Here is a 27,417-nt window from a genome sequence, read left to right on the forward strand (position 1 = left end):
GCTGCTTCATCCTTTCCAACCCTAAAAACCAGTAAATACTTTTCCTGTCTCACCCTCTAAAGACTACCTTAAAGAGATTTAAGCTTTCATATGTTCTATTGATTCTCTACAGTTCTTATCATGATCAGCACAATTTTGAATCTAGAAGTAGAATCTAGTGATGTCTAATAAATGGAGGCCTATGAAATCATCAATTATGCGAAACAGGCACCTTTAAAGGAAATCCTGAAAGCCTCTGAAGACAAAATGTGATGTAGTACATCAATACAATTACTATATTCTTCTCTGAAGGTCCAGTTGTGTGTAACAGTGTGATCCTAAAAGGTCTAATACTCTTTGAAATGCACTTAAAATTGCCAAAATAAGCTGTGCAACTTACCCAAGCTGCATAATTTAGTTGTCTAAACTTAATTTCAGTTGGGTTTATATTTTAAATCAGTTTAGCCTCTTGAAAATGTCACCTGTGCTCCATGTCAGTGTTGCTGCATCCTTTTATTTGGATTCAGAATTTCATTAGATGTCCTGAGACTGACTTCAGAGTCATTTGCCATTGGAATGGGCTGCCCAAGGAAGTGGTGGAGTCGCTGTCTCTGGAGGTGGTCAAAAACAGACTGGATGAGGCATTTAGTGCCATGGTCTAGGTCTAGTTGATTGGATAGGGCTGGGTGGTAGGTTGGACTGGGTGAACTTGGAGGTCTCTTCCAACCTGGTTGATTCTATGAGTCTATGAATGGGGATTCACAGCAGGGTTAAGCTGGCACTAAGTACCTATAGAAAACTCAGGACATGTACCCCTGGAACAAAAAAAGTAACCACTACCTCCTTTCCCCCACAACCTATTCCATACAGTTTGTGTTATTTTATAATGATGAAAAAACTGAACTCTCAGTAAATCTTCAAGAAGGGAATTAATTAGTTTGAACTGTCAAGTTTAGGGAATATAAGAAAATACATTTTCAGAGAAAAGAATGGTGGTAGTATTTTTAGAACCTGCTAAACAAAGCAGCTGTGTTTCTCATGCTGACTAGGGTTCTGTGGGATGTTTGAAAACTGTGAATATGTTGCATTCTGAACAGCTTCATTTCTTAGAAAACAAAATTTTGGCAATTCCAGGAAGCAGCAAGCTGTGTATGGTCTTACTTAGGAGCAAATTATTGCTTTAGCCTGTTTGGAAAGCAGCCAGAGTTTGGACGATGGCTGTGTTAAAAGGACACCTAAGCAATATTCCCTCTTTACCTTCAGACATCTGTATAGTGAATATTAAAGTGATGCTTTGTCCCTAAAGAGCTCAGGCAGAACTCCAAGGCTCAGGATTTGTGCTAAACAGCAACACAAGAGAAAAATGATTCAACAAGTAAGTTTTTTATGAATTAATTACCAGGATCTCAGTATTCTTAGGGAAATTCTGTTTCCTGCCTGTTCCCTTCTTGATTCATGCAGTTGACAGTGGTTCAGTATTTGCATTTCTGCAGGAATGAAGTCAAACAGAACTTTTTTTGTTTAAAACACATCCGTCTGGTCTATAATTTGTGGCTGAAGATGGAAACCAAATGTTTTTGGGATGCTACATATGCCTGGAGGGTTTCTCTGCTGTCTTGTCTGCTCTTTTATTCTCCCTCAAACTTCAGCTAAAAGGAGAACTTCAGCATTAACATTTTGTGTCATTTCCGATTGCTGAAAATAGTGCTCAAGGAGCCAGCAGAAAAGGAGGGGGAAAGGATCAAATAAGCATCAGCTAATTAGTGGCATGGAAACAGTCCTAGCAGGCAGCCAGTCCATGAGGTTTCTCTCTGACAACCTTGTCTGCCAGTGGCAAACTTGAAAGCTTTGTTAAAACAATTTGTCCACACTTTTTCCTAGCCCATTAACCATTTAAAGTTTCTCTTCACCTTTTTCTAAGAACAACACCGCTGTATATGTTCTTCAACTATGATCCTTCAGCTCACTCACAAAAGCAAGAAATAGTTAAGTTTTGAAGCATTTTGACTACACTAAAGTGTTCAGATAGCAGTAGGAGACTGAAGTGGGGACATGTAAAAGCGAAGGAGCAGAAAAAAGGGGAAGATTTACACCCACCTGGACTGTGGGGGGAAAGAGAGTGACAGCATGAAAGTACAGAACAAGGGGAGAGATGACCTTTGAAAGTTTCAGCAAATATAAAGCATCCTAAAATGACAGGGGGTAAAACAGAGGCTTTATTTTGTACTGGAGCAAATACTTAATGTTGAAATAGGTCAGGGAAATCTGTGCTGCTGCAGCACAGGAAGATGTGCTTTTGGCAGTGTCCCTTTTGTCAGCGCAGAGCCACGCATACTTGAGAAGTGACTGGCAGAACTAATGTAGTTATCTGCTCCAGAGAAATGAGGGACTTGCAACTAGTTCCCACACTGTTAGGTATAAAGAGGGTTGCATTTTGTAATAGAGGAAATTCAGCCTGCACAACACTTAGAAGCTTATATTGGATGTTGGATTCTGGTGCTAAAATCCTCTTGAGCAACTTTGTTTTGTGTATTTGCAAAGAGGGAAGATGCTGCTGTCTTTAGTGGAACAGTGTCTTTAAACGGAGTCATGGAGTGCATGCTTAGAATGTAATGATACCCACAGCTTCTGTCATGGCTGTGATGCTAAGGAGCTGCAATACAAGCAGTCCCCTGATACTGAGATTCACTCAGGTTGTGAGGGAGTGTTGCTTTGCTAGTTGCGTGGTTCTGCCTGTGGCTTAATGGAAGATGTTTATGCCTTTGCCTGTCCCTTGTTCTGCTTGGCATTTAACTGTTTCTATTTAAAGTTGCATTTTAATGCATTCGGTTACTTTGTTTTGACATGAGTGGCCAAAAGTGCTTTAGCTTTTGCAGAGATGTATATCAGCATGCTCCTAAGGCTTTATATAAGTTTGAATGAAAGAGTTATAAATAGAAGATCGACAGGGTCACTAGAAGTTTAGAATGGATGAAGGACTGTGTGAGATGTGGGGAGAATGCAGTAGGGAGGATCTGCTTATGTGGATTTTGTGGCATTTGCAGATCGTCTTCCTCAAAGATATTTTTTATGAGACCAATTGATGTGATGAGGAGGAAGAGGAGACAATATGCAGGTGACCATGTATCAGAGTAGTTGTCCATGTTTTCTATCATGCTGTACTAAGTTTTTCTCTCTCCTGTGTAAAATTTGCCTCATGTCCTTCCAGCTAGAATAGATCTTGAGAAGTGTCAGTGAATACATTTTGCTGCTTTCTGTACATGATCGTTGCAGACCTAAAGTAGACTACAGGTGAAAATGAAGAACAAAATCATGTGAAGGTCACTCACCATAAAAGGATGCTATTAAGCTGATGAAATCCTTCGTTTTTTCCATTAGGAAATCAAGAGTGGAATGGGAAGTGTAAGGAAACATCCTCTGCAGTAGCCAGGCAGACAGTAAACAAGTCAAGTATGAAGCAAACTATTAATTCTTGTGTAATGGCACTGCAGCTCCCACAGATAGGTAACTACAGCTGTACCCCAGACCCACTTTTACTGATTTCCTGGGTTGGCTGTTTGGAGTAGGATTAATCTGCTGCCCATTAATCTCCTTTTACTGCAGAGAGGTCTGATAGTCCCAGCCTGTGTCCCCCCTCACACAACTGCTGAGTTTATTAAAAAGAACTATCCAGAGAAGTGTTGTTTTTTTTTCTTCCCCTAGCAGAGGGGTTTTTTTGGGCACAAATATCTTTTGAGCCATATAAACTTTTTCTTACAAGGCAGAGAACTCTATCTCCTCCTTCCTTACACCACTGTTGTGTAAGTTGCAATCCATAGTCACAAAAATGACTTACAACAGTTACAATCTGTATATCACAGATACCTATCTGTCTCTTCAGGGTGTTAGATGAAGGAGCAGTCTCTCTTTCTCAGGAATGGTGCAGATTTTCATACAAGAGATGTACAAAGCAAAACTCTCTAATCTTTGATATATTATCTTAAAACTGAAGTCTGATCTGAGGACTTTGTGAGCTCCAACACTGTCATATTGTTACAGGCATTGCAAGAGACATTTTGTTAGAAGGAAAGGGGGGAGAAAACCCCAAGACTGCTTTATAGCTTTATAATTCATAGGTTTGTCCCTGGGAGATGGCAGCTCACGTATGGAGAGATGACCTCCACAAAAGAAGAAAGAAACCCATTAACACAGGAAAAGAGATGGGTAACTCTGAGTTTATCCTAACAGTATGAAGTAAATAACTCCTGTAAGCCTGATGCCTTCAGTTCTCCTTATAGCATAAACAACTGTGCACAAGTCCTGCATTTAGACTCCAGACAAAGATTTTCTTGAGTTGGAAAACAAATAGTGTGTGTCAGAAAAACAGTTGACTTAACGTTCTGGCCACCCACATGGTGTAGAGTCTGGCAGGAAAATTGCCCATTCAAGTCTGACCTGTTTTGTAATACTGTAAATATCAGAGCAAAGCTGGCTGAAGCCATTGAGAAAAAAAGTTACAGCCCTTTCCCTCTTCCAAGGGAAATTTGTCAGAGACTTACCTGTCAAGTTTTGTTTCTTTTTTTCCCCAGCTGCTGCTAGCAGGAGTTTTGTGTACTCAATCCTTTGGGGGCTGGGGGGTTAGTAGGGCAAAGGCAGTCTGCAGAAATGTCTGTACTTGGTAGTGTGAGTTATGGCACAGGATGAGAGGAAGTGTTATGATTATTGGGCAATCTAGTGGTACAAGAATTATCTTTGGTTCTCTAACACCATCTGTGCACCAGTCTGGACTTTCTACTAACTGCATTAGAACAGGCTGAAGGTGAGCAAAGTGATATCTTACAGCTGACTTCTCAGTTACTGACACTCAAGTGCAGATAGAATTTCACTTTACCTTACACCAAAATTTTGGGTGTTTTGGATTGAAAAATCTGTAGCAATATTAAAAGCTGAAGAAGTATCTTCAGTTACTGGAAGGTAAGTCAGTGTATCACATTGCATTTATTCCCAGAACTCTGTGGGGTTGACAGTGAAGACATCCTGCTCAGTTTCTGTTGCTAATGATCACAGCTTCTAGGATAGCAAAATACTGATGTTGGAACTGAGGTTTGCAGAATACAGGAGAATTTTAGAGGTGGTTAAAGCAATTGAAAAGTTTACAGCTAAGTAACTTCTCTTTCCACAGTAGCTTCTACTTGCTTCCCTTCATATATGTATGTATGTATTGATATACATGTGTGTATGTACAGATACAAATACATGCAGAGGAAGTCTTGGGATGCAGTTTACTGTGCTCATTCCACATCATCTGATATTTCAGCCACAATAAAGCATGGTCATGGGAGCAGGCCCAGGGTGTGTTAACTTGTGTGTAAGAGAAAAGGGTGTTTTTTTCTTAGTCTTTGTACTTGAAGGAGTGGCTTCTTTGTGGCTGATTCAGACTGGGATGAACAGCAGCAAAGACTCATGCACTGTCTAATTAATTCTTAGTACTGCCCTACATTATCTCCCTTCTTTCTTTCTCTTTCCATTTTAATGCCTGAAACTAGGGGAGGTGTCCTAAGTGCAATCCCTGCACCAGGATCATCTGGATCTGCTGGCACATAATGTTACTGCTTTAGTCATATATTCCCAAAGTGAGAACTTGTTTCCTTAATATTCTGTTATAGTGCCCATTTTCAAGCAACCTATTTTCCAGGTGTGACTGTCTGCCTTTAAGTGATTCCAAGGACTCTGCCTGCCCACACCCTCCAACCTGAGTAGTATTTTCCACAGTGGCTTTGTATAGTGGTGGTGTTCAGCCATATTTGTAGTCCCTTTTATGTTTTTGTTTGGATTCTCTTTCCACTGATGTTTAATGGAAGAACTGATATTATGGCATTTAAGGATCTGGCTAATAAACCTGTTCCATTGCACAGTGGAAATATCTCCAAAGTCTTTTCAGTGTAGAGAAACACCTTTCATGTTGCAGGAGAACACCCCTCTGGCTGGCCACTGCCTGAGTACACATGGAACCAGTTCTGCTCCTCTGCAGCTTTGCCCTCGGGCTGTAATGTGGCACTGAGTGGGGAGTTACATGACAATAAAGAATGCAAAAGTTCAGCGTTATGTCACCAGTGCTCCTGTGTCAGTGTGCACAGTGAGGTCACTTTAGGTAAAACTATCCATAATCACAGGAGGAAAATGTGCGAGAGAGATCTGTAGGCACAGAAAGCAAGCCAGCCTTTTGCAGCCTTCCCCAACTTCATAAATTAATAAACAGCTGTTTGGCTTTTCAAATTTTCTCAGCAGTAAGTGTTGGTAATCAATTTTTAATGCAACAATTAAAAGAGATAGGAAAACTGCTATCCAGCTTTCACCAGAACAATTGATTCCTCCACGACCTTAACTATCTCAACTGTTCTGCTTCAGCGTAAGAGTTCTGTGTAGATAAAATGAATAGATCCAATGGAAGTCAGGAAAACACAGCTATGTTTATTGTAAAAAGTCTTCCAAAATGTTACTGGCAACCTAATGCCTCAAAAATGAGGCCACTGTGTATTTTGGATCGCAGACATTTATCCTGCCTGCATATTTATGAGGAATGCAAATAAAAATCCATCTGAAGTACTTGGCAACGAGGGCTGCAAATCATGCTTCCATAACTACAGCAGGGAAACCCAAATGAATTAAGAATTGCATGTGTTTAAACACCAAATCTGCTGAACTTGTCAGTTGAAAGAAGTCCAGAACAGAAATTCCCAAACTTAGTGTATTTTGGCCTAGAATTGAGAGCAGCGTTACCAGAGCAGCCAAAGCAAGAGTGCAGCAGAGCTCTACTGAGGTATCTGGTGGTAGATGTTATGCTTGGGGTGGGCAGAAAGAGGAAGGTTTGTATCCTTTAATATTAGGTGTTTTGAAGTGCTGAAATGAGTCTGGTCTCTGGTTTTAGTTTATTGCTGCAGGATGAGGTTGATGATGTCATGGATGTTTTCTCTTACACAGCCAATAGCTTTGATCATCTCTTCTCGTGTTCCTGAAACCAAAAGGTGCTCATACACAGCTGCAGAATTTGCCAATCTAAGATTCTGAAGATTCTCTATAGAAGGACTTGGGTGCTTTGTCCTATCCTTGTGTTCATTCTCATGCCTGCAGCATTACACGCATAGATACGCTCCAGGTGAAATACAAAGCAGCTAAGAGTGGCACTGAAATGGTCTGCTTCTGTTTTGCCAGGTGACTGCATTTTGTGATGTTGATGAGAAGAAAATAATGAAAGGATTCTACACGTATGAAGAATCTGAGGTGAGCTGTGAGTGCTCTTGCATTCTGAACTGTGATCTGCAAGTGTCTGGGAAATGTGATGAAAGCTCACATCCCTGGTTTTAAATACTGGATGGCAATGCATTTTGGTGAGGAGGCTGTGACAGAAGACTGGATAGCTGGGCACTGATACTGGAATGACTCCCTGGAGGCAGTTTAGAGAGACAAAAATGGATTCTGATGATAGGAGAGAATGCAGCTTTCACTGACAATATTTTTGTTTTAAGTGGGAGTAGCTTTTGGCCAAATATCTGTGAAAGCTGCTGTGATTAATTGTAACCTATATGTATATTATAGTTTACTGTACCTGAATAAATGATAGGTTCCTTTGGAGGAACCAAAATTGCAGGCAGCAACAATTTATTCCTAGACAAAGAAGCATGGCAGTAAACAAACAATATAGGACAAAAATGTTGCCCTGTGGCATTATTAAGTTCATGATAGCAGTTGGCTCAAGCTGGAGTAAGATTTTGTCCAGATTTAGTTTCTACAACAGTTGGTGAAAAGGCAGTTCTCAGTTTCACTGGGCATTGGATCAGATCCTGTGAGCACCATCCTGAGAGTGCAGCCTTGCAGCTTTGCCTGTCGCTGCAGGGGTGGTCTGACCTCAGCCACACACCCCCACTGCTTTATCATGGGTCTAGCAATCTTGTGGCTAAAGGATGGCCTGGTTCAGTTAGCTGATCTGGCAGAAAGGAAACCCTCAAAAAGAAAGTTTTGCAGCAAGTTATCTTGTGAATCAAATTACTCTGGGGCTGTGTGATCCTCAGATCTGATGGAAGCAGGACTCAAAAAAGGGGTAGAGGGAGAGGAGAGGCATGTCAGGTAGGACTTGTGGTTAGACTAGAGTAACTGTCAAGTCAAGATTCTGCACTGGGGAGCTAATGAGTCCCTTTGGCTGCATGAAAGTAATTTGAGTTCAGGATTTTGCCCTGGAATACTGAGGACTCGCTACCTACCAGTGCAGCAATACTGGCAGCTAATTGTTACAGATCCAGGGCACTTACCTTCCTAAGACAGACTCATCTTCTCACACCAGTCTAAAGAAGATTGTGCTGTAACCTGTTGAGAATGCTTAGAAACTTCTGCATCTTGGATCCCATTTGGGCATGTGCTGTGTAACAGCCCCCACTCAGACAGAAAGGTTCTCCTTTTTGTATGCTACTGTGCCTCTCTGATAGCACAGTAGCTGATGCAGCTCGATAAGGTGCCAGAAAAGTAATCTTCTGAAGAAAGGGAGATGGGGTAGGCTATTAAAGCAGCATAACCTGCAGTCAGATCAGAGAGGGAGTGGTTTTGGAAAGAGCTTTAGCTTAGAGGTGAGAAGGGGAAGCAGTGAAGGAGAGAAGCGAGACCACCTCCTTTCAACAGTAGAAAGCTCTTAGTTGAGGTCTGGTGTAACATGTGACTTAATTCAAAGAAACACAGCTCTGCTGACAGGTTATGGCAAGAGCACAGGGGGTGCTTGAGTCTGCTGGCAAAGTAATGAGCATGTGACCAGCTGGGCCATTAGCATAAGGTCTGAGAATAATTTTGTCTCCTCTTAGCAGCTCCTAAAACTAAGCTAATGGGTAACACTGTGTGCCTCTCTGCTGAAGGCTGCTGCTTTTTCTTGCAGGAGAGACCAAAACCCAAGATTCCTGTATGTCACTTCAGAGATGCAACTCCACCCTTCATCATCTGCGTGAAGCTGGTGAGTGCCACCTCGAACTTAGCTCTATGTGCTAATCAGGATTTGAATGGCATTGCTTATCAAACTGGTTGTGCAGAGTATGTCAGGGATTTAAAACACTAAGTAAAGCAGCATTAAGAATATTAAAAGGTATGGCTTCTGCAAAGGAGCTTGGCTCTGTTTCACTTTCTCGCCCAACACAAATAAGCACAGATAGGCCCAAGTGAGCATAGACAGTTGGCTACCTGGCCTGGTGTAGTCTTAATATGTTGCAGTCCTATGTATAGCAAAGGCTTTGCCTTAAAAACCTTTTTGATTGGCACTGCTGGATCTGAAGCCTCTTCTGTACCTGACCATGGTAACTTTCTTATTTCATCTGCTTTAATTGACCAAAGAGCATCACTAGAAGATGGTAACCAGCAGTTATTTTGCTGTTATATTTAGAAATGCAAAGCACAGGGCATTTGCCAACACAGAAGTTTTAAAGCAAAATGCATTCTAGCTGCAAACACTTGTTAAAGAAACTCTGTAGTAGTAATGCAAATCTGTAGCTCTATGTAGAAATCAACATTCTAATGCTGTTCTAGGGGTCTGTTCATTTTGATTAGCTGAACCTCATCTGCTACAGTCTGCTTTTAAGTTATCACTCCCAACTTTACAATCGACTCTGAGATCATAACTGAGTTGTAAAGCCAGACTGAAAGCACCTTAGGGCATTATCATGTACTGTTGGTTGATAACTCTTGGATAAGTTGGTAATAGTACAACTAATTGAATTTTTCTTACTACATATAATGGTGGGTGGAAGTCCCTAGACAAAACATCTGTGCAACCTGTTGTAAAGCACATTTAGTTTGTGGAAACCCTTACAATGAGACTATTATACAACATCGTGTCTGAAGACTCTGCTCTGTGCTTTAGTTGTGCTCTCAGTGTTTTTCCAGTCATGGCCACTGAGCTTTTTCTGCTTGCTGACTACAGAGCACTCCAGGCTGTGGTATCAGTTCAGTATTGCACAGTATGCCCTTTGGAAATACAGTTTGACCTACTGCAGACAGTTTCAGAGTTTGCAAAGTTGCTTCTAAAATCTGTCTTTGAGGCTGCTCACCTTTTAGAGAAGTTAAGGAAGCCAATGGCCACCTGTATGGAGCCTAACCTCCAGAAACTCCAGTGCCCTCTCATTCCATGATTGATTTGGCTACTGTAGAAGTTGGAGTTCTAGGAGTCAATGGTGGAAACAGCCTAGTGCAGAGGTAAATACCAGTGTGGGTGGAGTTCAGCAGTTCTACACACTGGGAAAAACGAGGGGCCAGAGACAGGAGCAATGCTGCTGATAAACCTGCTAACAACACAGTGGTGGCCCTAATGGAGCTGACCTTTCTGGAGACTGTAACCACACTGATACCTGTCAATACTCTGAACCCCACCACACGCCTGTCCTTACACCATATTACTATTTTAATGTTACAAAGACAGAGAATCAGGTTCTTAGAAAAACAAATTATTGTAAAGAACTTAAACCAAACTTTTCTGTTAGCAGTGTCTAACACTGTTATCACCTGAGAAACCACAGACAACCTAAGAAAGAAATAAACCCCATAAATACATCTGCACCAAAGTGCAGGAAGTGTAAAACCCAGCAGACAGAAAAAGGAATAGGAGGGTCTCAGGAGCAAGCAGCAGTGCTGAGTCCCACTTCAGAACCAGGTTTGCAGGACTCTCCTTTCTTCCACCACAGGGTTTCACAGATGATGTTAAGGAACAGTGTTCAACAGCCTCTTTCAGCTGCTTTCCTACTGCTTGTATTTCATCACTGGTAGAAGTCTTTGTGGAGGCTGACAAAAGCCACGAAATCCCACTCCTACTGCTCACAAGGTTGTGGGTGGATTGCAATAGTCACAGTTTTCAGTACAGTTTTATCATGGCAAGTTGTCTTCTACCAAAACAAAGCAAGCTGATGAAGGTCTGTGGTTTGATGTAGTCAGGTGTTTTGTCTGCAGCAGCTTTCAAGCTTCTAGACCTGACCACTGAAGGAAATGGTTTCAGAATGGATTGAGAGGGGCAGAATGCTGAACTTTTCCATTCACCTGTGTGATGCTGTGCAGGCCAAGTACGATGAGTAAGGCTTTGCTGCATTTCAAAGTTGTTTGCCTTGCTTTCTGTGCAGCCCAGATCTGAAAGGGACAGCTAAACTCACACCTTTCCACTTGCTCTTCTTTAGTCACCTTTCCTACGTTTCTTCTTCCAGTGTGATTTTTCAAAAAGGGATCAGTGGACAAAGTAGGGGAAGGAGATAGGTACATAAAATACTGTAACAGCCTTGAAGTGTCTTTTCTTGCTCTAGTTATTGCTTCCGCTCTGGTGCCATTCACCCAGATGTAGCAAATGAAACTGTGCAAGAGCTGTTGCTGTTACAAGTTGCAGTCCCAGGCAACTAATACATTTGAGACACAAAATTCTCTGCAGAGGCTGCTGTCCCTGTGCATAATGGGGGAGAGGAGAACAAAACTCCTGAATTCAGGTTACAGTGACCTGTATTTTCAAGCTATTTAGGACAAGAAGTTTCACCCAGCTCCATGTCAGGTTGTACAGTGAGCAAACATACAAAAGCCCCAGAGAACGTGTGGACAGCTGCATGTGCAGCAGCTACAACCTAGCTCCATCTTACCTGGAACTGTTGGAAGCTTCCTCAGGCAGTTAGCTGCAGGTCCTCTTGGCTAACTTCTTAGAAGTCACTGTCACTGACAAATTGACATCCCAGGCTTCTGAATTCAGATAGATTATTTACCAACAGTTTATCAACTTTCCTTCTGAAGAAGAAAGTATCCTGGGGCCTTAATTTTCTCTTACTGTTCATGGTAGGAGATGATTTTTAGTTTTGATACAGACAAAACCTGCATGTTCACATGGAGCTCTTAGAGGATAATTTGAAGATCAGAGATGTTTATCAAGTGGGTTGTTTGCAAGAAATGACTTTGCTGGCCATGGGCTTGGAACAGTGTTTGCTTGTATATTTTCTCAGGCCATTCTTCCTTCACTGGTGTTGCTTTTGTTAAAGTATAAAATCATTCTAAAAGGGCTTCACAAAGGGCTGTGGCTGAAATTCTGCTCTCTTTGTGTTTGATTGTTGGAGAGAATAAAACTATGGCTTTACCTCAGCTTTAACAGCAGCCAGCAGCACCACTTCACCTGAGGGTCTGCTCTGTGCATTTTCTCTTGCTTGGAAGCAAAAGCAAAACGCTTAGGAATGATGCATTGTGCCCTGCTTTGGCAGGGCTGCCAAGCACTTTAAATGAAAGGGGTTTTTAGTTTTCTGTCTTGGTGATTAAACTGGTTTGATTGTACAAAGTTGTCAGTAAATTTACTCTTAAGTCAGTACTGTAAATGCCTGCCGTGTTCTCTTACCTTGGTATCACGCTCTGGGAATGAAAGATTTGGTTTTAACTCTCTCACTTAACAGCTGGGCTCTTTTTATATTATATATAAAAAAAAAGGTTTTTAATGCTTCTTTAAGAGAGGTCGATTTTTCAGCAAGGTAAACAGAACTGCTTCAGACCTTGTGTCCTAACTTGTGAAATCTTGAGTTGATGAAATCATTAGCAGAGGCTAAAGGTTGTAATCAGGGCATGCATTTCTGAGCAGAATTCCCTGCTGCTGTGAGAGGTGCATTGTGCAGATGGACAAGTGACAGTCTGGGATCTTAACTGAATTTCAAAACCAGACCCAGTCCTTGAAAGCACTGAATTCCATCAAGTGTTCTTGAGTTCAAGAGGTAAAAAAAACATCTTTCACAGTTAGGGCTTTATTGCTCTGATAAGAAATTGGTTCCCTCAGGTAAGTGGGACCCTTGTCAAAGAGCTGCCATGGGCCCCTCCCTGCCCTTCTCCAAATTATTCTTTAGCTATTGCTGTTTTTTCATGGTCAGTAAACATCAGAGCTCAATTAAGAATTTTATGGCTGGTTGTACTTTGTAGAAGTTCTGGATCCGATGACATTGTCTTTGTTGGCACTGCTGGTGCAAACAGAAGAACAGGGCAGGCAGGTGAGAACTAGAGAGCAGAAGGGGCATTGATCTGATCCTGAGGCACCGGGCACAGGTTTGGGCAGAGTCTGAAATGCACTTCTGCAGTCCTTCCTTTCCTATTTAATTCCAGCAGGAACAATGCAAGGAGGCAGGTCAGCTTGTTTTGCTGTTCTGCTCCCTGCTGATTGAGATGGCAGTGTTCCTTGACTGGAGGGCTTCCAAGCAACACCTAAACACTGTGAGCAGTTTACAAGCAGTTCTGCTGATGGATCCAAGGCGAGCTGGGAAGCTGGATGTGCAGCCCTCCATGTGGGACACAAAGCTTAGTTACTGAACTCAGGTTCATTAGAGATCCCAGAGCAATTGTTTGAAGCCAGTTGTTCTAGCCAAAGCCCGGTGTTCCACCTCCATGAATTCCACAGCTTCAGCTGGACTCCGGTTCTGTAACTTCCTCTCCTGAACACTTGCAGCTCTGTTGTGCAGTTTTAAACCTTTGATGTTGCTGCTGTGGGCCAGCCACAAGAACACTGCTCATCTCTACCTACCTCCTGTAGTACTGTCAAGTTTAAGTCATTATTTTAGTTGATGACATCCCTGAAGATCAGTAGAATTAAGGACTCCAGGAAGACCAAAGCAGAAATGTGCAGAAATGCTGAAGCTGCTGTTTTCTTAATGACGTAATGGCCTCCATGGAGCACACCTACCAAGTTCCTATGAAGGTAACATTGACTGGGGCTCAAAAGGAAACACCTTTAGCTATGCAGAAGATGTCATCTGCTTGATGAAAGGTTTGTTTCATCAGCCAAGTTAATCGTTGTTCATCATGTAGAAAAAAAAAATCACAATTTTGTCTAACTTTTGGTGCAGTCTGGAACATGCCTGCATGAGGAAGCAGCCTGTGCCAACAGCTGGCTGTGAGCTGCACTTCACTTACTGTAGCCCTGGTGTGCTATAGCTCAGTAGGAGGAGTGATCCAACATCCCCTCTCCCATTAATTTCAACACTGATTTTTCAAAACACACCAAATTTTTGAATGGAAACCATTTCTGACCCTTGGTTTATTGATCTTTAGTTCTACAAATAGGACTTTCTTCTGTGGTCTAAAACCAACCAAATTACCCAATGCCTGTTAGAGTCTGAAATGAGTTTGGCCAGCTGATCAAATTCTTGGGTTTCTTCTCTCACAGGATTTGACAGGTGGAGCATTTGAAACAAACCTGAGCATGCTGAACTTGAAGGAAGGGATTGATTATTACCACTTCAACTAAAGCCAAGGTAAGGCAGTGATACTGAAACTGTATTATCCTCTGTGCATCTGTGCACAGGAAGAACAAAGTGTTTGGGGGCTTACAATTCATTAGTAAGTTGTGCTTCACTAAACTAGTCTTTGTGCAGAGTGACCCCTTTCTAAAGGAGGCCCTACTCACACCACAGACAGTGCTATTTGCTCATTTCACTGTTTACCAAACCCAGTTGGGTTGTTAAATTGTATTTCTCATTTAAATAACCATCAAACCCAGACCATGAGATCACAAGAGGACTGTTACCATAGGGAAGCCTTAAAAATGCACCAGGAAAGCCTGTGAGCACTGAAAGTGTAAAGAGAGGTTTCTGTTAAACACTGCCTGGGGCCCTCAGCTATTCCCTGCCACTGCTTCATTCCTGCTTCCAGGAGCAGCAGCTGATCCAGGCAGAGGTAAAGCTCTGGGCAGGCCAGAGAGTGGGCAGTGACAGTCTCTGATTCAGGGCCGTGTGAGAAGTGCAGTCCTGTCTGGAACATCTGGCAGCCAGATGATCACATGCACAGCTGCTCACAGTCTTCACAGGACCATCTCAGGTCTTTTGGAATGACCAGGCTTTGCCACACAACTCCTATCTGTCTAGTGGCAGGGTGCAGGAGGTGCAGCTCCACAAAACCAGGACGGTTCAGGAATGTACTAGAAGCTTCCATGGTACTGACAGTGGAACATTGTGGGGGCCTTGGGACAGGGGAGTGTCTTCTGCAGTCATGCCTGGAAGCAGCCCCTGAGGTATGTGCATCTGCACAGTATGGTAGCTGAGCTCTGTTTGGTTTAGAGTTAGTGAAGAACACTGATGCAGGCTGAATTTTGTCAGCCAGGCCAGGGTGCAGCTGTATCTAAGACATACTGAATAACGTAATTTACAGTTACCTTCTTAAAACAGCAAAAGAATCTCTGAGGCAGGTTGTAGGTTTGGAGATACAGCAGATTGCTGCAGCTCATGGCATGTACCTCACAGAGAGGCAGTTGGGGAGAGACACTCCTCTCCCCCAATTTTTCCTTCCTTTCACCTTTTGATAGGTATCTGTCTCTATGTCTGTTCATGTATCACTGCACACAGAGTGAGCCACTGTGCTGGTTTGGGATACCATGGAGTAATAGAGTGTAATTAGATTATCATGTTGCCTGTGCCATTTGTCCTCTCCACCACATTGGGTTTATTAAAAAGAGCTGTTACAGCCATTTCATTTGAAGGTCAATGAGAAACGGTCTCAGTTCTGAGCAGCTGCATGAAATATTGATTCACCTCTCTTCTTCTGGGGGAGGGGAAAACAAGCTTCAGTCCCTGAAAGCTAGCTTACCACAAAAAGCATCTGCTTGAATTAGTTCTATAAAGAGCTCTACATGAGGCTTTGACTACAGCTGAAGTGAAAGCTGGATTTTTTGGTTCAGCTGGGATATAAGAATGAGAAACTTACCCACAGAGTTTCTTTGTGTTCAGGAAGATTTTATTGTCACTAAATGCTGCCCTTCTTGCCTCTGAAAAACAATTCTTTTAGGAGATGGATGCAGCAGGTCAGGTTTAATGCAAGCAGAGGGCGAATGGCAGAGGTATAAATCACTGACATCAAAACCACCCAGGTCAGGGGTGATAGAAGGACGCAGAGAACCTGCCATCTTGTGGCTACAGATAATGGGGTTACAAACTGAAAGCATGCTGAATCTGTGTGGCCTTCCCGTGGTGTACCTGCACAAAGCCTCAGACGCAAGCTCTGCTCCTCCTCCTCAGAAGCGCTGGACGGCTCGTGCTGGGGATCTGGCTCGTTGGGATGACGCAGTGCAGGCTCTGCACGTCCCAGTGGCACCTGAACCAAGAGCTTCAGCTTGCAAAACAGCAACCAGAGCCTACAACCTCCTCATGCTGAGCTCTACAAGGAGAGAGAACAAGAGGTCAGGGAGCTTTATAGTATCCCAATTAAGTGAAGTAAATGGAGAGCTGTAATATTTACAGTCCTTTTGAACAACTTAATTGTTAACTACCCTGTAGCAAATTTTATTTGCCCAAGTTTTAAAGGAAGGATAAGTGTTGATTTTGTATGGAATTAACTTCATTCATCTTTTCATACTGTTGTGCTTGGCTTCCTCTGTTCTCAGGATCTGTGAGCTCTTGAAGAGCAGCAGAGTGTTGTGCACTCATGTGAGTACAGACTGGCTGCTAAGTAGGAACACCTGGACAGCTGTGCAGTCCTTCACATTCAGTGAGTATCACTCTCAGAGTGAACTCCAACAGTTCTCAGGGCAGGCACAGGCTTAACCTTCTGCTAGAAGTGATACTATTTGCTTATGTTGAAAGTGGAGGAAAAGGTGAAGGTCCAAATTCAGCACACAACTTCCACACCTCACATGGCACCACTCTTTGTAGCAATTCCACCTGAAATACCACTGTGGGGGTTTGGCTTTGTGAATTGCCAAGTGAACACATGTTCTCTAGAGCAGGAACAATTCAGCCCCCTCAGCTTCGGACAGAGAGGAAAGGAACCTGTGAGAAATGGTTACCAAAACACAAAAATCTGTACTGGTGAACTTGTGAGCAGATGGGCAGCTCCAAACTATCTGCATTATGCTGAAGTTGGATCTTTGTGTGGTCTGTCTGCTTACACATTAGCATCTTTTAGCTTCCATTTTCCCTGGCAGGCATTCTGTGGTGAATGAAGAATGAAAAATTTGCTGCTGTAAATAGACTGAGAAGTTTTTACCCTTTTTTCTTTCCCCAGGAAGGGCAGATGAACAGCTTCTGAAACACCTGTACCCTGTTATTTCATTTCTGCATCTTGCCTGAGCAAGATGGTATGCTCCAAGTCTGAATGGTGTCAAGAAACCAGACTGGAAGGACTTAAGACAGGAGTCTTCAGCAGTCCCATATAGTCTGTGGTAAGCTGTGGGGACACTGGCACATTCATGAACCACTGCAAGACTGCATCTGCTGTACAGAAGTGAGTTTGGTGAACAGTTGATTATTAGGAGGTTTCAGGAGCACGTTTCCAAACCTTACCTTAGACACTAGCTGTGGTCTGGGCACTTTCATGAGGTCACAGAGACAGTTGCGCTTCTCTCGCACCACCGGCAGCTCAGCTTCCCTGCGAGAGGAAGCAGCTTTGCTTAGTTTGAGCTGGCTACCTCCACACTTCATCTGCTGTCCAAGTCATTATCCCAGCACCATCTCATGCACATTACAGACTGCAGCAGTTTTTATCCTGTTGCATTTTAAGAACTTCTGTACCATTTTGAGCCAGATGAAGCACAAATGCACAGCAGCTCGTCCAGAGGGCACAGCTACCAGTAACCTGCCCAAAGCTGTTTGCTCTGGGATGTTGGATTCTCACAGAAATGACACTTCTGCACAATCCTTTTGACTAGCAGTGCATGAATTTTTTTTCTGTAAAGGTACAGCTTAGCTCCTTTTCACTTCAGAAAACTTCATATCAATAATTTCCACATCACTGGATTTGAAGAACATTCTACATCTAAAGAAACATTCTCCTCACATAGAAAATCCAAACTTAACCCTTGGGAGTCATTTTAAACATTTCTGAAATAGCAGCATGTCCATCAGATAATTTCCTCACAAAGTGTCAGTGCCAAAAATCCATACAAGCAGCATTCTTGTCCTTGTCATAAAAAACCCACCCCTCTGCCTGGAATGTGGTGGGGCTACCAGTACTGCTCACTAACTCAGGACAGTTATTTTGCTTTCCTTGTGTAAAAACTGTAAATGAACTGTTAGAACTGGAATTTTTGGCACAGCAGGAGTCCAAAGCTACAGAGAAGCAGCATAAAGAGCAAAGTTAAAAACAACCTGAACTGCTTCTCTCTTTTTTTGACACCTTGGACAATTTGTCATAGTCAGGAGATGAAACCTTCCTGTAACTTAACAAAAATAATTATTTACACAATAATTAAAACTCTGAATTACACAATTGTATGATTAAACTCTGCTGTTCCAACACAGAACAAATAGAAGTGTGCCAGTAATTATCATCTGCCCCAAACCTTAATCTTCATTTGGCTTCCTGATGGCAATGCTTTTTGTAATTTGAAATTGCCTGTGCTGGTTTTAGCACTGAGGACAACAAGCAGCTCTCCCTGGCACTCAGCAATGACTTGAAATCTCTTCTTCTGTAAACAGTTCAAATCTACCAAGGTAACGCAGTTAGGGTTTAAGTAAACTGGCATTTCATTCTTAACCTTAGTGTAGTGGGCATCCTGCAAAGGGGGAACTGAGAGCAAGCCCTACAGTGAGACAGACTAGCCAGCCAGTCACACCTTAAACACACCAGTAAATACTTAAACTGAGTACGTGGCTTTCTGAAGGGTCTTTTAGGAAGCTTTTTGCTCTCCTTTAGTAACCCACTGATGACAATAGCTGCTGTGTCTGCTGCTTCTGGAGCTGTTTGGTGTGCACCACTCCTGATTTCGGTATTGTAAACATCCCTTGGTGACAGCAGTAATGTAATCCTCCTCAATTGTTTCTGCTAACATTCTTTATGTAACCTCTGAGCAAGCCTGTTCTTCAGTTCCATTTCATAAGCCAGGCCTGAGTCACACTGAACACAGCACTAAGCATGCAAATGCAGTTAGCCAGGCGGAAGCGTTGATAACCAATTCTTCCAATCTCAGCCTGTCACTCTGTTTTTGTACTGGAAAATTCATAAAGCCAGTAGCAGCCACCCCTCACAATGGCAAACTTGGGCTTCTTTTCCCAAATATCAAGTTATTTAAGCTCAAGCACAGAAATAAACTAGAAACTAAATAGAAGTTCTGGTATGTGAGGATACAGTCTGAAAATATGTAAACTATAACCCCAAGGTACATTTGTTCTCTGAACATATCTGGGTTAATTTTATTTCCAGGAAATGTTACTTTCTTTAGTTATTACAGTAAAGTATTTTTTTATATCCTGTCTATTCTCATGCATTAACTTTGGGTACTCTCTGAGGCAGTGTTGGATTAGCCCAGGAGCATCACTTGTAACAAGAAAAAACATCCAAGGTGGCAGCAAAACTAGTAAGTGAATACCTCAGAACTCTGTTTCCTCAAGACCCTGAGGCACGTAGTTGTTCATAAACTTTTCCAGGTGACTTATGTACAAGGCTGAAATTTGGAGGAAGGGGATAAAAACAGTGCTGAAATTATGGTGAGTATTCCCTCCTCCTGTCACATCAAAGATGAAGACTGAACCCTTGTGCTCCTGAAAGAGACTTTTCTGCTTTGATGACTCCTGCTCCTGAAAGAGACTTTTCTGCTTTGATGACTCCTGCTCCTAAAGAACAGGAGCCTCGTTCCCTGCCCTTGGAAGCAGCTGATGTTGCAGGTAACAGTAGGGACTACACGAGTTGAATTAAACATAACCCATGCAACTATGTGTTGGGAAACAGCTAAACTGTTCCAATGCAAAATATTTGCTTGAACACAACATTTGCAGCATTTTGAGTAATTACATTTCATGGGAGATTTGAGCTGTTCTGCTAATTCTGTTGTTTCCCAGCTTGCAGAGATCCTTCCTTTCCCCAAATCCTGCCAGGGCTCATCAATGCCAAGAAACTGTCTATGCAATTGAAGTTTGACTGTTAGCACAGCTCAGTCACTCTCTGCTTCATGGAGAACTTCCAAGATCTCCTCCCTTTTTACATTAGCAAACTATGGATATTTTACTTGATCTAAGGGTGACTTTATATATCCCACTTCCAGAGGGACAGCACAGGAAAGAGTTCTTCAGAAGAAACCAGCTGAAACCAGGGCATCACTTCTTATGGCTTCCTTTGCCATCAGCTTTCAAAGGCATCGACTTTTTCTTAAATCCAAAGGTACAGACATTACTTCAGCTCTTGTCACTATCTGGCAGCAAAGTCACTTACCAGTTGGTATCACTGAGGATGGCCATGACCTCATCTATGATGGCAGGATCAGTGATGTCACTGTAGGTTATCAGCATTTCATAAACTTGACTGGCTGTGGTTTTCCGGACCTGTGGGCAAGAGCAGAGGAAGCTTCAGTAAAGTATGCAGGAGCCTGCAGTGGAACTGCCCAGTGCCCTCACTGCTTCCTCATGTTGACAGTCACTTTCTGCACTGTCCTGACATGCCTCTGACATTGATCTGCAGCAAGGAGGGGCTGAATTTCTGCACCTCAAGGAAATTCATACTACTCCTTGACAGGCTGTGGCCATGCTGTCAGTGTGCTTGCACTCAGCTCTTGCAATGTGCCAGAGTAAGGCAGCCACTGCTCTGTCCCTCACAGGGACTGAATTCAAATATCTGAGACTGGCCAGACTGCAGCATTTCTGGACATCAAGTTACTGAGCCAAAATCTGGCTCTAACTTTGGTGGCTGTGGGCTCACAAAACACATCTCCTGGGGAGATCTCGAGATTGCAAGAGTGGGAAAGACTGGTGGGAAGTGGATGATGATGGGAGCAATGTCAGCTTTTGCACTCCAGTTCCCAGAAGCAGTTAATTTGTAGGTATTTTCCCAGAGATGCTGGAGTGAGCTAGAGGGAAAGGCTGCTTTCTGAAGGACCCTGCAGAGGAAAGCAGTGAATGAATGGTGGCAAAACTTCAACAAAACCAAACTCTGCTTGCTTGGGTTTTTATTCCAGGAAAGCCTGGTGATAAGCAAAGGAAGGCAAAGAAATTGTAGGAGTACTTCTGGAATACAAGTGCCAAATCCAATCGACCCATTTGTAAAAAACAAAACTCTTATGATGTAAAATCCCAAAACCCCATGAAATTGAAATGATCTCTCTTGGGTTCTTACACTGTGCCCTTCCTACAAAAGATGGCTCATGTAGCAAGTCCAGACAACGTGGGGACAGCTGGACTGAAAAACCTGACCTTTGCTGAGCACCACCTTACAATTTGAACCTTCCCAAGAAGTAATTGGCAAAATTAATCAATGTTAGAGTGACGAATGCTGGTCTGCACTGGCCAGACACCAGCTGTTCAGTGCGTCCTCAAACCACTTCAAGACCTCATGGGTATTGCATGCTTTTTGTGTGCCTTTGCTTTGTTTCTCCTGCAGCCCTGACCATAGCTGCAGCTCAGGGGCTGTTTCCTCACTTAGCTGCAGGGTTCCAAGGTGAAAGCCTTGCACTGACCACCACAGCACACAGCTGTGGTCCATGTTTGGCTGTCACCGCTCTAAGTCAAGGCTCCCAGCTCTGTACTGTGAACACAGCCCCTCTCTGAAAACTGAAATCAACAAAACTTTCAAAGGATTATGATAACATTACAGCATCTAGAGTAGTAACTCAGGCTTTGTGTCTTGCCTCAGGAAGTTACATGAAAAAAGGTGAACACCTGACACATTGCACAGGCTTCTGTCACACCTGAAAACAAGAACAAATACTTGTTCTTGAATCAGAACTACTACTGTGCTGTTACTGTTGAGAGCGTCATAAACAGTGATTTATCCAGCTGGGGCCTTCAAGCACTAACTGCTGAACAGATCTGCTGGGGGCTGTGTGAAAAACGACTTAAGCACCTCATTTGGACAGAAGGTGGAGGAGCAGTATATGGAGCAGCCAGGTATGCTGCAAGTATCCAGTTGCCTGTTTCAGGCAGCAGCATGGCAGGCACCAGACCCATGAGAACCAAAACCTACTCTGTACATTAATACCTGACAAAAGAACACTGCTGCAAGGCTCGGCACCTTATTTTTCCCTTGTACCTTAAATACTACATTTGCTACCGTGCAATGTCTTCAATACTTACTACAGGAAAGGGATGGCAAAGGAGGAGGAACAACTGAAACAGAACTTTCTCTCTCATGTCTCCTTCAAACTGAATCAGGCCACAAAACCTAGAAAACAAAAGGAACCACCAAAGCCTGTGCTGTAACTGCAGGAGTGTGCTTTGAGGGTCAGATTGAAGAGGTGTATCACAAAAAAGGGTGGGAGAGGAAGTGTCACTGCCCCCAGGAAATCTCAGTTTTAAGTGCTGTGAGAAAGCAAACAGAGGGAAGGGACAGAACCCCTGGCAAGTTCCCGGGATGCCACACATCTGTGCCAACACAAATATGGATTGAAAGCTGCCGACTGGCACCAGAGTCCGGGAGCCAAGAACCACGAGTGAGCCGACAAAAGCAAAGCGAGGCTGTGAGACGTGATGCGGGTCAGAGACAAGGACAACCTGGGAACATGAGCCCACACTTGCTTTTAGGCTTTCCTGCACTCTGAAAATGCTACCACTAAAGGAATTAACTGTAAGGCAATAAAATCATTGCTTAGCAGTGCTACCTACATAATTCTGCCAGGCTTCTACCAATGGCCTTTCCTTCAACTCTGCACTCCTTGCCTTCCTTCTCCTCCTCTCCTCACCCAATACTGTCTGTCCTGGCTGGTGCAGTTCTATTTTGCCACCTCTGATATCTGAACTGAGGAGTTTTACCTCCAGCCAGACAATTTTGCAGATGTTTCCAGCTCTTCTTATTTCACACCTGAGGTCTAATCAATTACAGCCATTTTGCACTGGCACTGAGTCAAGCTCTCCACAAGCACTGGGCAAGTGACCCACTGCATCTTTGGGAGTATCAACAACATTTTGCAAGTACTCACATTTTATCAGATCCTTCATGCCTTCACCCCAGCCACCCAGAAGGGCACAAACCTCCTAGTGCAGGTGTTTGTCTGCATTTGCCATTTCCATTCCACATGGACCAGCCCTGGCTGTTACATTTTCTTCCCTTTCTGTGAGCAGAGAAAACTTTTATCAACTCACACTCCTATGCTGGAGCGAAGCTTCCGGATGTCTTTGGACCTTTTGATCTCTTCTTTGCAAAGGGTAAATAGCTTCATGGGAAAGGGATGGCTGGAAAGTGAACAAAAAAAAAGAGCAGATTTCAGCAGATTTCCAAACACATTAACAATTGCAGAGATGCCAAATAAACATTTGAAGGAGAACAAGGCAGACCACTACATGCTTCTTCCAGAAGAGCACAGCCAGTGGTAGGTGGACCTTTGCTACAGGCAGGCGAGTTTGGCCACCACGTTACTGGTTGGTTTGCTTTTAACAGGGAAGAAATTTGTATTAATCATTAATGTTGCTGCTAGCTGTACACTGAAGCCTGAACTACCTTTACCCAGACTGATTCTGCAGATGCACGCCAGCAGCTTAGCTACAGCTTGTGTCACAACAAAGCATGGCACCAGCAGAAATACCTTGTCAAAGATGTAATGTATTCCATAACCAAACAAAATCTGTTTAGTCTGTGTATGGTTGCAGTGCTTGGTCACTCCCCAAGGTCTTCAACCAAACTTTACGTAAAAGAGGATGAATGTTCTTGTTGATCTTGCTCTGGCAGAGGGGTTGGACCAGATGATCTTTTGAGGTCCCTTCCATCCCCTGACCCTCTGTGAAATGCTGCACCATTTCACAGCCCAAATTCCTTTAGCTATTCCAGACAACGTAATTAAACAGAGGGCTTACAGCTCTCTCGGTGCAGGAGTCAAGAAGCCATCTTCAAATACATTTAGCAGATTCTTTGCCTTTTCTACGCAGTCTGGGAAACCTGAGTCTCAGGCTCTTTCCCAGACACTCACACAAACACAAGTATTGTTGGTATATTCCAAGGAGCTATTAAGGAGACGAAAAGAGGGAATATTGCTTTTATCCCAGTACAAATTATTTAATCTTTTACTGGCACCACTCAAAGCTGGAGTGCCACGAATGCAAAAGAAACTATTTCATATTTGTCTAGCAAACACAATTACCTCTAGACCACGTATTTTGGAAACCTCACTGCATTATGTATGTAAAGCAGGATGCAAAAATGCTTCGTTTTCTGCTGCCGTGGTTCAAAGCTGTGGATAAAAACTACTGGAAAAAGCTGCAGAGTTTAATCTGCTGAAAACCAGAAACATTTAGCAGGAGATGTTTATAGGAGCGACAAGATGTTTTGTTAAGTTAATGCACCTTGTTACACACAGCTTTCCAGACGAGGCTTAGTGGGTTTTAATGATTTTAAAACAAATTCTTAACTTACTGAGACACAGTGACCTGGTTAAAAAGGCTGAACAACCAACCCTGCAAGCATGAAGCTAAATGGTGTGATCTGTGGCTGTCTCAGTGCTGTCCAGAAAACCACACCGAGAGAGTAAATTAAACCACCAGGTTTCAGTGCTCACATTGAGGCTTCCTAAGTCACTTTCAGAGCTGAGAGTAGCTTTCAAGACTAGAGAGTCTGGGGAGGGTTGAATTCAAATATTCCCATTCCACCTTCACATCACAGGAATGAGAAACCTTTGCAAAATGAAGCAATCATTAAGCAATATTTTATTTATTCTACTTTCTAGGGAAGCTGACTTTGGTTATTTCTGTGCAGCTATTTTCCATAAATGAGATTTTAAGAAATATACAGAACAAGAAACCTCAGAGTCTGAGGCCACCCCTTACCTGCAGTGACACCAGCACTCTGTTTCCAGAGCACTTAGGACAGAATGAGTCTGTGTCTCCAGACACTGGTTTGGCTGTGTTAGAGGACAGAAGAGTGTATCTGCTGTCTTAACGTTACATGAAGAGGAGCTGTGGGTTTTCTTACCTTGGTGGAATTTCTCCTCCTCCTACCCCCAATTACACAAAGATTACAATTCCTGTGCCTGGCTTTCAGCAGAGAGCAACAGCAACAGAGTGAATTAGGTGAGAGTTGAACTGTTTGAACAACAGGGTCATCGCTGAGAAGTGGAGCAACAAAGAGACCAATTGGAACAAGAGCATCTGGAACAAATTTACTACACCTCACCTTGTGAGCAGCATTTTGTGTTTAAAACAGATGCACTTTCCTTTCTTGTCGTTTGCCAGCTCCAGGTTTGCAATAACTAAACCTAACCTGTGTGTGATCTCAAATGACTCAAATAGCCTCGACTCTTTAAAGGAAATTGAGAAAATTCCTTCTCCTGTGTGGGCTCAGTGCCAGCAGAAACAGCCTCAGCCTCTGGGGAAAAGGAATCAGTCTAAATTCTTTACATTAGGTAAATTGGGCACACGCAGTACCACGGAGGTGTGGGCTTCTTCCTCTGAAAGGTGAACTTGGTGTCAGCAGCTCAGCTGACATCACCTGGGGTGGCTGTGGAACGGCCAACAGCCACGGCCAGGCTCTTCACACAACAGCAGTGTGATTCACAGGGGTGCCAGCCACAGGGACCTTGGGAGGCTGGAGGGCCATGCCAATGTCAGCCGCAGGAAGCTCAGTAAAGCCAAGTGCAAGGACCTACACCTGGGCTGGGGCACTCCCAGGCAGAAATAGAGGCTGGGTGAAGAACAGGTAGAGAGCAGTCCTGAGGAGAAGGGCCTAGGGGTGCTGAGAAGCTCAACATGAGCCAGTGATCTGCACTCACAGCCCAGAAGCCAGAAACATCCTGGGCTACATCCCCAGCTGCGTGGGCAGCAGGTGGAAGGAGAAGATTTTGCCCCTCTGCTCTGCTGGGTCCAGCTCTGTAGTCCCCCAACACAAGTGAGATACGCAACTGTTAGAGCAGGCCACAAAGATAATGCTTTATAGGAGTATGTAAGGCATAGAAATCATTAGCTAGAGATCAGTGCAGGGCACAGAGCACCTTAAAACACTAAGACCAGCAGAGAGATACTACACACACAGAGTGCATGAATGTTTCTGCTGTGTTTGTAAAAGAGAGACACACAGGGAAGAGAAACACCACTCTAATTAACTGTTCCAGAAAGCCTTAGATCCTGAAACATCCTTCAAAGGCTACACAAAGCACTGGGTATCAGCCTGACCTTCCTGTACTTTCTAAGGAACCAGATCTGCCCAGGCTCTTGGCAGGCTGAGCATCTCTGGTGATCATTCCCTCAGGAGGCAGCAGAATGACTGCTGCAGTCACAGGAGCCATAACCAGAAAATCATGCTCCACAGCCAGTTTTGCAAGTGGCTCCAGTGCACTTTCTTTTATTCTCCCCTCTGTATCCCAGCAGGAAGCTGACAGTTACCACTGTCTTTGAAGAGTAGCCCTGCTTCAGGGAAGCCCAGTGTGCTCCCCCTTCCTCATGACAGCTCTGTTTCGAGCACGTTGCCCCTTGCCTCCAGCAGTCTCTGATCAATTAACATTCCCTACACTATGATGAATACAGCTCCACAAACTCACTGCACAGAGATGAAACCAGGAGGTTTCAGGTTGTGTCCCCGCAGGGGAGGAATGACATTTCAGCTGAAAACTGCCACCCTGTTTGGGGTGGGAGGAAGCAGGTGAATGACTCTGCAGTTCCACAAAGACCAGCAAACACCTGCACAATTTCCAGCAGAAATGGTTTTCTCCCCAGTTTCCCCTGCCACCTCCCTCCTTATTTTGGCTCAACTTGTAAGCACACAGCAGAAGAGATCCAGAAACTACCTCAAGCTGGGTTTTACTGGGTGAGGGATATTTTTAACCTGGAACAGTTCTTTACTGCCATTCATCACATGGCAATACAAACCACTCCTGCCAGTTAAGGGAAGGGAAGCTCTCATGCTGGACATGCAGGTTTATGCCACCATCAGATGAGGATGAAGTGCTGGCCTGAAAAATGGCAGGTAGAGCTTTTCTGCTTATATTACAGAGCCAAACTAAGCCAAGCACAACAAAGAAAAGCTGCCTCTGACAGAGCATTTTGATTACCCCTGTGATGCTAGAGCTGATTCCTTTCAAACCCCAATGGACAGATCTTTACTCTACACTTCACTTCCCTGCTGGCAGGTTCAGCAGGGCCCTGGCAGAGAATTGATCCACATGTGACAAATAAATTTCACTTCCAGCACAAGCATTTGTAATATCATAGTGGAGGAGAAACACCCAGTAGTTCCCATTGCCTCCCCTCCCAAGACCACATGAGATCAGCCCTCCACAGAGTTCCCAAGCACAGAAACTCATCCACAGAACTACCCCAGAAACGTCGAGCTGCCTATTCAGAACTTTATGAGCTTTATGGTGTGCAGAGGCAGGAGGACCCATGGCAGTTACACCTCTGCAGGGCAGGAGTGACACCATGTGGCAATTTCCTTTAACAGGAGCACAGAGCTGTGTGAAACTCACCGTTCACTGTGTAACTCAGCTGCCACCAGCTACTAATCCTGTTTAAATGAAGGATATTACCTACTCTAGAGTGCTAATGTTTTATTAGGGAGGGAGGGAAAAGCTCCAGGATAGTGCACAACTTCAAAATGCATTTGGCAATACTT

The 27,417-nt window shown here is 43.5% G+C and overlaps 2 protein-coding genes across 9 annotated transcripts in view; one reads left to right on the forward strand and one right to left on the reverse strand.

Moving 5' to 3' along the window:
* The window catches only part of B3GNTL1 (UDP-GlcNAc:betaGal beta-1,3-N-acetylglucosaminyltransferase like 1), a 124,107-nt gene extending 104,958 nt beyond the window's left edge, over positions 1–19,149 (forward strand). Inside the window, exons 10-14 of one of the 7 annotated variants that reach the window (XR_010303960.1) lie at positions 7,171–7,239; positions 8,876–8,950; positions 14,141–14,228; positions 16,349–16,452; positions 16,969–19,149. Coding sequence is in view for 4 of the 7 variants with exons in the window: in XM_064150866.1 (XP_064006936.1) it covers positions 7,171–7,239; positions 8,876–8,950; positions 10,668–10,910 (387 nt within the window). In the remaining 3 variants the exon portion in view is untranslated. Of the gene's footprint in view, positions 1–3,357; positions 3,607–4,094; positions 4,147–7,170; positions 7,240–8,875; positions 8,951–10,667; positions 10,929–13,083; positions 14,229–16,348; positions 16,810–16,968 lie in introns of those variants that run through there. The other 6 variants (XM_064150869.1, XM_064150868.1, XM_064150867.1 and 3 more) reach the window with 6 other exon arrangements.
* The window catches only part of TBCD (tubulin folding cofactor D), a 126,382-nt gene continuing 114,645 nt past the window's right edge, over positions 15,681–27,417 (reverse strand). For both annotated transcript variants that reach the window (XM_064150861.1, XM_064150862.1), the window contains 5 exons: positions 22,968–23,057; positions 21,963–22,050; positions 20,110–20,219; positions 17,247–17,331; positions 15,681–16,122 (listed from right to left, as the gene is read on the reverse strand). In XM_064150861.1, coding sequence (XP_064006931.1) covers positions 16,111–16,122; positions 17,247–17,331; positions 20,110–20,219; positions 21,963–22,050; positions 22,968–23,057 — 385 coding nt within the window. In that variant the 3' untranslated portion in view covers positions 15,681–16,110. The remainder of the gene's footprint in view (positions 16,123–17,246; positions 17,332–20,109; positions 20,220–21,962; positions 22,051–22,967; positions 23,058–27,417) is intronic.

The sequence above is a fragment of the Pogoniulus pusillus genome, chromosome 11 (assembly GCF_015220805.1).
Source record: "Pogoniulus pusillus isolate bPogPus1 chromosome 11, bPogPus1.pri, whole genome shotgun sequence".
NCBI lineage: Eukaryota > Metazoa > Chordata > Aves > Piciformes > Lybiidae > Pogoniulus > Pogoniulus pusillus.